A 12,506-nucleotide genomic window follows, 5' to 3' on the forward strand; every position below is an offset into this window, starting at 1 on the left:
GCCTTTTAATAGTACTTCATTCACATAGTTCCAATGTAGATTTACTGTGAAAAGACTTCTCTTAACTTTCATTTACCTCTTCCTATTACCTCTAATATCTTAGTTTTCTTTCCTAAGACGATATTACTGCTTTCATATGTATCTGTGTAGAAGTTGATGGATAGCTGAGTTGATATTATACATATATGTATATGTATAATATGTTATGTGCATGTTTTTGTCTTTTCAGTGAATATACAGGAGATAAATATTTTAAAAGTTTCTAATAACTTCATATCATTATGTAGATGCCACTTCATTCTTTTATATGAATGAACAGAAAGTATGCTGTGGATTTATCAGAGTTTATTTGGGCTGGGGATTTAACTCAGAGGTTCTGCCACCTGCCTTGCAAGCACAAGGACCTGAGTTCCATCCTCAGTGCCAAAAAAAACCAAAAACCAAAAAACAAAAAAACAAAAACAAAAACAAAAAACCCTTGCTTTTTCCTATAAAAATAAGCCTACAGTAAATAAATTGTGTCCTTTTTTTCAGTTTCAAGGATAAATTACTAGACGTTGAATCAGTGGGTCATGGGATTACAGGGTTTTTTGTCTTATTTTGCGTTTTCTCCCCCCCACCCCACTCTGTCAACCAGGGATTGAATTTGGGACCTTGCGCCTGCGAGGCAGGTGGCAGCGCCACTGAGCTACATCGCAGGCCCTTTGTTTTGTGAGATGAGAGCTTGCTGTATAATCAAGGCTGGCTTTGAACTCACGATGATTCTCCTGCCTCAACCTCCTGAGTGCTGGGACTAGACAGATTGGTTTTTGACTGATGGTAGCAAGTGTTTTAGGGAAGACGTTTGCTCTTCAGGCGTCCTGGCTGCTTTCCCCTTGTCAACGACCTGTACAGCCCGCAGCAAACCATCACGCAAGGCCCTGTGCTCCACCGCGCTAGTGATCACGAACGCGACGTCCCCGACGTACGTGCGCCTCGCGGTGGCCGCGTAGTGGTCCGCGTGGCTGCCGTGCGCCAGGAAGAAGGCGCAGAGCACTGCTGCGTCTCCCTCCTGCAGCCCGCTCTCCTCCAGGACCGATTCCCACGCGGCCCTGATGCGCTGGTTCTTGACTTTTCGGCGAAGGACAGAGGTGAAGGTGGGAAGACTTCTCTCCAGGTCTGGCAGCTTCTCGAGCACACGGGTGTGCAAGCAGATCAGTACTTCGATGACATAGCTGTACAAAAGATTCAGTTCCATTGAAGTGAACCTACGAGAAACGGAGAGCCGCGTCATCAGTAGAACACCGCGCAAATACAAACTGCACTCCATTAGGAGAACCGAGTACAAACCCACGGAAGAACCAGCTGCTGTTTTTGTTGTTTGTTTCTTTTGGCTTTTTCTGGACAGGGTCACTAGATTTAGCTCAGGCTGGCCTTGAACTCCTAGAGATCCTGCTGCCCCCACCCCGCTACAAAACCACAGAATACTCACTTGAGTGCCAAAACCGCCGTCCACAGCTCGTCTTGAGCAGCTTGGCTTGCCAGAGTCTTGCTGTGGTTTTCAAATTTCTCGGTTAGATTATCCTTGGTGATGTCCAGTTCTTTGAACTGTGCTTCTAAAGCCTGGAGTTTATGGTCTACTCTATAGGACGGAATAATCAAGGTTAGGTCAGGGAACAAAACTAATATTTTGTCTTAACCTAAAACTCTAATGACATTATTTACAACTGCTACCTGATGTGGGTTTTCTTTATTCTTTGCAGAGCTGGTGATCAAACCAAGGGGCTTGCATCCACCACCAAGCTATACCTTCAGTTGCTAAATATTAAAATTTCAAATTATGAGTAGATGTTGCGTTCATTTGCCAATTCCCCGACCCTCACCCTTGTTCTTTCATTCCTTGTATTACTAGACTTTTGAGTTGTCTGATTACTTGAATTATTGGCCATATCTCATTTTTGTATTTATATTTTATACTTTAAAGAGTTTTGTTTTTCTTTTGTTTTTTTGTTTGTTTGTTTGTTTGTTTTTTTGCTTTCTTTTCTGAGCCAGGATATCTCTGTATAGCTCAGGCTGGCCTCAAACTCAAAATCCTCCTGCCTCAGCCTCCCAAGTGCTGAAATTACCAGTATGTACCACTACTAAAAAGTGTTTTATACAAGCATTACTTTAATCCTTACAACCATAAGAAGTGAAGCAGTCATTTTTACCGTTTTACAAAGGATTCAAGTCTCAAAATAATTGAGATTTGATGTCATATGCCTAGCTAGCACTGGGGTCATTGTACAATAAGGTGGCTTTCATGACCCTATTTTGTGTCCAGATGCTTTTTTTCAAGGATCAACTCAAATTCTACTGCCTCTGTGTGTACATATGTGTGTTTGTGTGTGTGTATGTGAAGCACTCTACCACTAGCCTACATCCCCAGCCCTTCTCTTATTTAATGAATTAATTTTTTTTTTTTTTTGGTACTGGGAATCAAACTCAGGACCTTGCCTTGCCAGGCAGGCACAGGCGCCTCTGAGCTGCATCCCTACCATCCCCCCAGCCTTTCTTTTAAATTTTATTTTGACACAGTCTCCCCAAATTTCAAGGCTGGACTGAAACGCCTGACCTTTCTGTCTCAGGCTTCTGAGTACCCGAGATCACAGGCATGCACCGCCACACCTGCCTTCCACTGCTTTCCCGAAATCCTTTCTCCCGGAAGCTCTCCTTGCCTTCTCTCCTGGAGAGTCTGCCTCAGTTAATGTCTGTCGAACCCACCTTCTCCTCTCATCTCCACTAAACCAGCTCCTCTCATCTTTCACCTGGGCGCCCCATTACGGTTGTCTAACTTTGCCCTTGCGTCAGCCTCTAGTCCATCCTGCAGGTGTCCTTCTAAAATACAGTTACAATCATGCAACACAACAGATAATGTTCCCTTATTTTAGCTTAGAATTATTTAGTTTAGAATTTGGAATTTTGACACAGGGTCTTGCTATTAGTCCAGGTTGGCTTTGAACTGCTTGTATAACCCAGGCTGGCCTCGAACTTGTGGCAATCCTCCTGCCTCAGCTTCCTGAGTGCTGGGTTTACAGAAGCACACACCTTCATTTCTGCCCATCCTCTTACAGTCTATGATGAGCTGACCCACACATATGCCCTCCCCAGATCCCTTAGCAACCTTTTCATCACCTCTGTCAAGGATACCTGGGTTATAGCTTCTGTGTTTTATCTTCTTAAAGCAAAACAAAAGGAAACAAAGCAAAGCAAAACAAAAACCCAATAAATGTTTGAACCTAGGGCTTTCTGCTGTTTTCCACTCAGCAACATACTAATTCCAAGCTCCCATGGCTTCCATGTACTGTTTCCTCAGCCTAGAATTCCTACCTGCCTTGTATTTTCTCATAAACTCCACTCACATTTTAAGATCCAGCTTAAATGTCCCCCTATGAAGAGTCCTTTTTCTAGTGTCAAAGGCAAAACTGATTATCCTTCCTTCATATTTGTTAGTTCTGTAGGAACAACACCAATATAAGGTCACATACATTAAATTGTATTTTTGAAGCTGGCTGTGGTGACGCAGGCCTGATACCTAGCGCTTGGGAGACTGAGACAGGAGGATCAGGAGTTTGAGGCCAGTTTGGGCTCTAAAGCAAGACCCTATCTAAAACATCACTTGCCTGCAGATTATATTTTTCAATAATTCTATCATTCCTACAAGCTGTGCACTTCTTGAGGGCAGAAGCCACGTTTTGTTTTGTTTTGTTTTCTGAAAGGAAACAGCTTTTATTGAAGGCTGACTAACAACAAGCCAACAAGGAATAAGGAAGCTCAAGTCTGTTGGTACTGCTTATTTTTGTAAATCTAGCATTTGGTACAGGCATACGAATGAAATTATAGCAAGGAAAGCAGATTTCTCTTTATTATTAGTTTACTTTTTCTAATCTGAAGACCTAGACAACCTTAAGACCCATCTGATTAGCCTGTCTGTAGTCTTTGCTTGTCTCTAGTCTTTATTCTTTTCTTCCCCATCTTCCCAGAAGAGTGGACCCAAGCCCTCCCCAGATCCCTTAGCAACCTTTTCATTGCCTTGGTCAAGGATACCAGGGTTGTGGTTTCTGGGTTCATCTTCTTAAAGCAAAAGGAAAAACAGAGTGAAGCAAAACGAAAACCCAATCGATGTTTGAACCAGGGCTTTCTGCTGTTTTCCACTCGGCAACAGGCAGTGGCAACTTGAGCATTGGATATAACTTCTGTCTGAAAGGTCACTCAGGACTGAGGCTTTTAATAGCTGCACATCTAAATATAGTTTCAAAAACGGGAGGGTGTGAACACAGGTGTCCCGGTGTACACTGAAATGTTCGCCTTTGGAAACGGACCTGCCTGCATGGTGGCACGCCCCTAAAATCCCAGGGATGGGGAGCCTGAGGCAGGAGGGTCACCGTGAGTTAGAGGCCAGCCTTGGGTACACAATGAGTTCAAGGCCAGCCCGAACTATAAAGCAAGACCTTGTCTCAAAAACAAAATAAATATGGGCCAGGGATTCAGCTCAGTGGTTCCACCGCATGCCTTGCAGTGCAAGGACCCAAGTTTGATCCCTAGTACCAAAAACAAACAAAACAAAAATACAATAAATAAACTGAACCACAGTACGTCAATATAGAGCAACACCCAGATACAACTGTATATTCTGGTAAAGGTATATACAGATATACCTACATATTTGACAGAAATGTTGCTCTCCTAGTTTAATAGTTTCATTATTCAATTACAACCTAAAGGAGGGCAGGGGTACGGGGAAAAAACAAGAACCAATCGTGTAAAGGTACAAGATCCCAATGATGAATGTAACTGTTTTGTTTATTTTGTTTTTGTGGTACCGGGGATTGAACTTGGGTCCTTGCACTTGCAAGGCAGGCGGCAGAACCACTGAGCTACATCCCCAGCTCTATTGTTTGCTTTAAATGTGCCAATAAACTTAATGGGGAAAAAAATGACAACGTAAAGTAAGTTTCACTATGTAGCTCAGGCTGGTCTCCAATTCACAGCAATCCTCCTACCTCAGCCTCCCCAGTGCTGGGATTACAGGCCTGAGCTGCCACACTTGGCCTCATATCTTTTTTAGTGATGATGATTTTAATGCTAATAGTATAAGTAACAATCACTATAAACTAGTATTTTATCCAGAGAGTCTAGTATTAGGGTCGGAAGTGAACATAAAAATGGACAAAACAGGTTCTTGCTGGGTATGGTGGTTTTAGTCTGTAGTCCCAGTTACTGAAGCAAGAGAATTACCTGAACCCAAGAACCTGAAGCTAGTTTGGGCAATAGCAAGATCCTTTCTCAAAACCCAGCCAGGGCCGGGATTTAGCTCAGTGGTTCTGCTGCCTGCCTTGCAAGTGCAAGGACTCGAGTTCGATCCCTGGTACCAAAAAAAAAAAAAAAAAAAAAAAAAACCCAGCCAAAGGCCAGAGATTGAGCTCAGTGGTGCCACTGTCTGCCTCAAACACAAGGTTCTGATTTCAATCCCCAGTACTGGGAAAAAAACAAAACAAAACAAAACAAAAAAACCTAGCCAAACTCAGGGTGCTATTGCACCCAGCCTCTCAAGAGCTGGGATTACAGCCAGGGATTTAGCTCAGTGGTTCTGGAGCCTGCCTTGCAAGTGCAAGGGCCCAAGTTCGATCCCTGATACACACACACACACACACACAAAAATAAATAAAATAAAATAATGCCAGGCGTGGCACATGCCTGTAATCCCAGCACTTGGGAGGCTGAGGCAGGAGGATCTCTGTGAGTTTGAGACCAGCCTGGGTTACATAGTGAGTTTCAGGTCGGTTTCAACTGCGTAGCGAGACCCTGTCTCAAAAAAAACTAAAAAAAAAACAACAACAACAACAAAAAAGCTGGGATTACAGGCCTGTGCCACCATGCCATTCTAAGAACTAGCTATCCAGGGCCAGGGATTTGGCTCAGTGGTTCTGCTGCCTGCCTCTCAAGTGCAAGGGCCCAAGTTCGATCCCTTGTACCACCAAAAAAAAAAGCTATCTACAATAAAATATTCAAGCATTTCAAAGCTGGATCTATTCTGAAGTCATAGTTTTGAAGAAAAGTCATGCTTTGAAGAAACAGTCATATCCAATGATGGAATAGACAATGAAAATATGCAGGAGAGTGTAGAGCTAATGATATTTTCAAAGTGTAAACAAGGATTCTATGACCCTGAAAAGCAACATTTTTCTTTTTTTTTGGTACCGGGGATGGAACTTAGGACCTTGCACTTGCGATGCAGGCGCCGGAACCACTGAGCTAAATCCCCGGCCAGCAACACTTTTTTATTTGTTTTTTTTTCTTTGTTTTGTTTTGTTTTTTTGGTACTCAGGATTGAACTTGGGTCCTTGTGCTTGCGAGGCAAGCGGCGGAACCACTGAGCTAAATCCCCAGCACTGCAACAGTTTTTGAAAAAAAAATTTTTTTTTTTTGGTTCCAGGGGTCTTACTCAGGTCCTTGCATTTGCAAGGCAGGCAGCAGAACTACTGAATTAAATCCCTGGCCCCCAAAAATAATTTTTTAAACTTGAAAATTCAAATTAGATTTAGGAAATCTACTTAGACCAAAGGATTATTTCATCTTTTTTTTTTTTTTTTTTTGGTGCCGGGGATCAAATTCAAGACCTTGCACTTGCAAGGCAGGTGGTGGAACCACTGAGCTAAATTCCTGGCCCAAAAAATAATTTTAAATTTAAATATCAAAATGATAAATGGTCCTGGCTGGTTCAATCATCACCAGTGCAAAGAAAAAAATGTATTCTATTATTATTATGCTTATAATCTGATGATTGATTAAAATTGGTTTTGTTTTGTTATGCAAGTAAAAAATAATATTAATGAATGGTTACTTGGAGCCAGGAATAATTTTTTTTTCTTTCTTTCCTTTTTTTTTTTTTTTTTTTCTTTTTTTTTTTTTTTTGTACCAGGGATCAAACTCAGGACCTTGCACTTGCCAGGCAGGTGCTATGCAGCTGAGCTACATCCCTGGCCCTAATTTTTTTTTTTTTTTTAAGGCAGAGTCTGTCACCCAGCCTGGTCTCCAGCTACTGAACTCAAGTGATCCTCCTGCCTCAGCCTTGCAAGTGTCCCTGTGATGACAGGCATGTGCCACCCTGCTCAGCTAAGAGTTTCCTATTAGTCAAAAAGAAAGTTTGCTGATAAAGAGACAAGTACTCGTCCAATTCACCTAGAAAAGGAAAAATTCAGGTAGCAACTTATCAAGTTAATGGATTAGTCTGTTACAGAAGGAATCAGTAAGTGACACACAGAGAGGCAGCAAAATGGAAGTAAAGTAATAAATTTACTTATCGGTAAGGGCCAATCGCACATAAGCTGTGCCTGGATCAACGACGCACTGCGTTACAACTCCTCCTTTATAGGGTTTCACAGCCTTGACTTCATTTGGGTGGTTACATTCCATTCTCATAGTTCAAATCACGGTCACAGAATAGTTCATCTTTTCAACCCAGACGTAACAGTTCTTTGCAGTTGGGGAGTTTACCTTTAAGATTCGCCTAGTTTTCTATTCTAGTCCATAGGAAGGGCGTGTTCAGGGTCAGGGGAGCAAATGTTAGCCATGGGTTCTTTCATTTAGACACTTTTATGATCAGGTGGCTCCATTCTCCTTGGAGCTCAAGACCTTGACTGTTATCTCAGGGTGAGACCAGATGTCTCATTCAGCAATTAGTGCCTTTGGTGCCTATTAGTTGTGAGCTAAACAAAACAAACTGCTGTGAGAGACAGCAGAAGCCATTTTACACTGTAACACTTTATAGGTTTTTGCCATTTATAAAAGTTTTCCCTGTCAATATATGCTTTACGACAGCCACCGCCCAGGAATTTTCTCTTGTAAATTCATGGTTTACATATCACATTATTAGTAGATTACAGGTGTGCGCCACGACGCCCAGCTAGGTTTTTGCTATTTATAAATTTTCCCTATCAAGTTTGCTGCTGGCAAAGCTGTGTCTTGTTTCGCTAGAGGGAGCTGAACTTCTACAGAACCATCCAGGCAGAAGTACTGAAAACTCCGGGAACCCAACAAGTAATACTTCACAAGAGCAGTGACTGTAGCTAGAAAACCAGCCTGTGTTATTTACAAGGGGGGAAGTTCAGGGTAGGAAACAAGGGAAAAGGGAGAAAGAAGTTTCTGCCTCTCATCCCCAACACCTTGCTGGTAACAGACTACAAACTGCCGGGTCTCTGCAGGGTCAGACACCGGTCCTAATTATCTGAAGCCATGTGCCACTCTGGAGGGCTGGAGGTCTGGAGGTAGCGGGACCACATGCTAGTTGGGGCCGGTCAGGGCAGACTGTATGGTCTGAGTAGACAAAGCTGCTTGACCTCCACTCCTGCCTGAGTGGATGGCATCAGGAGCCACCTAATTACTGAGGCCACAGACCTGGGCTTCGTTCTCAATGCCAGTGTCTCCTGCCTACAGTGTGACCAGTTTTCCTAACTGGATGCTTTAGGATTTACACTAAAGCTCCTCCGGGCTACTTCAGAATAGCTCCTTCCCCCTAAAACTGTGGGTTCTGACCTTGTGACTCCCCACATCTCTCAGCAATGCCATTAACCCGCCTGGTCTCACCTGGAGATTCTACTGGCCACTCAGGAGGATTTCCAGGACACCCTGAACTCAAGCTGAGCACTGCACTTTTAAAAGAAAAAACTATTAGACTTCCAGAATTACTAGAAAATTGTTAAACTAGCTGGGTGTGGTGGTACAGGCCTGTAATCCTAGCACTCAAGAGGCTGAGGCAGGAGGAACACCAAGTTCAAGAGTTTGAGGCCAATCTGGACTGCTTAGTGAGTTCAAAGTCAGTCTGAATACATAGCAAGACCCTGTCTCAAAAAAAAAAAGAAAAAAATTATTATGCTAAAATTGCCTTTTAGTATAATGTTGTTTAAATATAACCAAACTCAACACTAGGCATGTAACTCTTAAGCAACTATAACCCAAATAAATCTGTATTATATAAATTACAGCTAATAAAATTAAATTGACACTAATTTACTGTGATAGCTGATGGTATTTTGCCAAAACTAAGTTGCCTTTCCTTTTATGGGTTTGACACAGCTGCTCTGGGAGCAGGCAGGTTCTTTTGCCTTTGGTAAGTTTATATTATCTTGGTCAGAGAAATGACTCAATTATAAAACATGAATTATATTAATCACTTGGCTTATGTATTCTGTTTATTTAGACTTTTTATTTTTATTTATTTATTTATTTATTGGTTTTTTGAGACAGGGTCTCACTATGTAGTTGAGACTGACCTGGAACTGTGTAGCCCAGGTTGGTCTCGAACTCACAGTGATCCTCCTGCCTCAGCCTCCCCAGTGCTGGGATTATAGGCAGGTGCCACCATGCCCAGCTTATTTAGACTTTTTAAAACTCTGAATATTTATACCTGCCATTTTTATATCACAGCCATATTTTTAGGAGTCAAGGATTTAGCTCAGTGGCACTGTGCCTGCCTTGCAAGTACGATGTCCTGAGTTCAATCCCTGGTACTGGGGTAAAAAAAAATTTTTTTTTAGCTGAGTGTAGTGGCGCAGGCCTAAAATCCTAGCACTCAGGAGGCTGAGGCAGGAGGATCACTGTGTGTGAGACCACCCTGGGCTACACAGAGTTCAAGGCCAGCCTGAATGACATAGCAAGATCCTGTCCCAGTCCTCTCTCTTACAAAAAAAATCTGAACACAAAATTTGTTCTCATTGCCTGCAATTCCCGCCCTGGGCTCCTTTTAGGTTGACTCCGCCCCTCACTTCTCATATCTCACCCTTCCTCCCTTGATTCATTTAAGGAGTACTGTTTGTATTGGTTGAGGGAGAGGGATCCAGGATAGGCCACGGCATGTGCTCTGAAGTGGAATAGGACAATCCTTACTCTCAGGAATCTTACAATCTAATCGAAAAGTAAGTATACAAATAATCATAATTAGTATTTGTTTTTTGGTACTGGGGATTGAATTTGGGTCCTTGTGCTTGCAAGGCAGGCTACCGAACCGCTGAGCTAAATCCCTGGGCTTTAATCATAATTAGTATTAACATAATACATCACTCGGGAGGCTGAGGCAGGAGGATCACTGTGAGTTCACAACCAGCCTGGGCTACATGGTGAGTTCCAGGTCAGTCTCAACTACACAGTGAGACCCTGTCTCAAAAACAAAAACATAATACATCAAGATCTGTAATTTAACTGCCTGTGAAGATATTTTCACAAAAGGTAATATTTACATGTTCCTATGATTAGGGTCTGATTAGCTTTGGGAACATTTTTCAGTCTGCTCAAGATGGGGTCATTGGAAACCCACTTCTGAGGGGGACCACAGATGTTCCTATTTGTCACCTGAGCAGCCTGCTGACCGCTAGACTAAGCTGTATTCAAAATGCTGCCCCTGTGCGTTCTCCTGCTCCCCAGCATCTTCTCAGATTCTCAAAACTACTGTGGACCTCTTGCTTGTAAATTAAATCAGACTGGCTGAACTCTTCACAGTGTACGTTTAGTAACCAAATGTCAGTAGCGGACTGTAGATCTTTGGGCTGCTCTTTCAGCCATGAGCTTTGTCCTGTTCGTCCTGAGTGGCGGCTGACTGCTAGAGTCAAGCTTCTCTGAGAACCACATCCCCACCTAAGGGGGTGGCCCCCGGGCGATGTTCATAGTGTGTGACTAGAGCCAGCTGAATCAGAGTGGGCCCCGAAGAGGGTCCGGTCAGGGTTTTCTTCTGGGACTTGGCATCTGAACCTAGACCATTTGCTTCATTTCTGGCACTGAAATCGGTTGCTCACATGGCGCTGAAGTGCCATGTTTTGTACAGAAGCCAGTGGCGGAGCCAAATGACCATGAGGACCCAGAAACTGCAAGTGCACCTGCCCTGGTCCTTGAGAGCTTCTTTGGAAATTCCAGCCGTGCAGCCCAGCTGCTCTGGTACCTGCAAGAACAGGGCTATCAGGGAGGGTTATTCTCTTTCAACAGCACACTGCTTTGGGAGGGACTCACATGGACCAATGAGAAGACAACCAGATCAGCCACATCGGCTCTGTATCAATGACGGGACAGATGTCACAGACAGATCGCCCTTGTAGCTGGTCTTGGTACTTTTTCTTTTCTTTTCTTTTTTTGGCTTTTGGAGACAGGGTATCACCATGTAGTTGAGACTGACCTGGAACTCACTATGTAGCTCAGGCTGGTCTCGAACTTGCAGCGATCCTCCTGCCTCAGCCTCCCGAGTGCTGGGATTACAGGCGTGCACCACCACACCTGGTGGTACTTTTCATTTTTTGTAGGTCTGGGAACAGAACTCAGGACCTTACACATGCTAGTGTTGATTAGATAATCAAACAAGCACAATTTTATGATACCTGTTTTGACTTTATAAGATAGCACAGAAGACATTTTAGGGATGTCTAATTCAACCCCTTCGCTTTCTTTTGTAGTTTTTGTAATTGTTATTTTTGGTTTTTTGAGACAGAATCACATTATGTAGTTCAGACTGACCTTGAAATCATGGCAGCCTCCTGCCTCAGCCTTCCAAATGCTAAGAGGACAAGTGTGAGCTGTCACACCTGGCTGTTACCTCTACACCATAGGGAAAGAGTTTGCTTGTATCACTCAGATCCGCCTCAACCTCCAAAGGGTTAAGCCAATTGTAATTTGGCTCTGTCACTTGGAACAAGAGTCCTGTCTAAACCTTGGCTTATTGAAAAGAGCTCTCCTCAAATAAGGACAGTGGCAAATGTTCTCACTTTAAAACTTGGGATTTAAATGGAGGCACTAGGAGCAAAAGTTAAAAGAACGCTTGGAAAGGACAGTGACCCAGGCCATGCTGAAACAAAACACTCTTGCTGTACCATCTTGGCCTCTATTCTCTTTCCTACCTTGGACCTTGTGCTTAGTCAGAAATTCTGCTTATTTATAGCTTCAGTTTATCCTTGCTCCACCAGGGTCATGGCCTGAATTGCTACATAACATTCCAGCGACTTGACCCCGGAATCCTTTTATCACAAACACAGAAATAGGTAATTGTCAGCAAAGGGCCTTACGAAGAACAAGATTTCTCTTACAACCTGCTTAGGCTCCTCGTGACATCCGAGATCCAGAACAACTGCGATAACTAATGTGGTGACCATGTTTGGGTCAGGACATGGGCGTCCCTAGGCAGGAGGCACAGTGAAGGTCCTTTCCAGGCAAGTAATCGTGCCTCAAGTTGTCCTGTTAACTGGCCACTCTGGGTGTTGATTCCTGTGCCCGTAAAATGGGGGAACTTCCCTATGTCACTGATTTGTAGTAAGAAATGAAATACATGTAAATTGGCTGGTATGCACTCAATACAATACATGTTACTAGTTCCTTTCTCCAGAGTTTAATGTTGTTAACTACATGAAGTATAATCCAGTTATCATCCTCTGTTCGAGTGATTTAAAATGTACACGAGACAGACAGTTTAAACGAGGCAGGATTTTTTTAAAAACTCAAAAGTTTCACCACAG

General features: G+C 43.1%; 1 protein-coding gene across 1 annotated transcript; it reads right to left on the bottom strand.

Annotated features, from left to right (window-relative positions):
- Nucleotides 1-442: 442 nt before the first annotated feature.
- Smco1 (single-pass membrane protein with coiled-coil domains 1) lies at nucleotides 443-4,137 on the bottom strand. The gene is made up of 3 exons (XM_033762552.1): nucleotides 4,040-4,137; nucleotides 1,472-1,621; nucleotides 443-1,247 (listed from the first exon to the last, which is right to left on the bottom strand). Exons 1-3 carry the CDS (start codon nucleotides 4,087-4,089, stop codon nucleotides 794-796), a joined length of 654 nt encoding a protein of 217 aa, XP_033618443.1. The 5' UTR covers nucleotides 4,090-4,137; the 3' UTR covers nucleotides 443-793.
- Between the last annotated feature and the right edge of the window lie 8,369 nt (nucleotides 4,138-12,506).

This window comes from Fukomys damarensis, unplaced genomic scaffold (genome assembly GCF_012274545.1).
Source record: "Fukomys damarensis isolate Sample0158 unplaced genomic scaffold, DMR_v1.0_HiC HiC_scaffold_12, whole genome shotgun sequence".
NCBI lineage: Eukaryota > Metazoa > Chordata > Mammalia > Rodentia > Bathyergidae > Fukomys > Fukomys damarensis.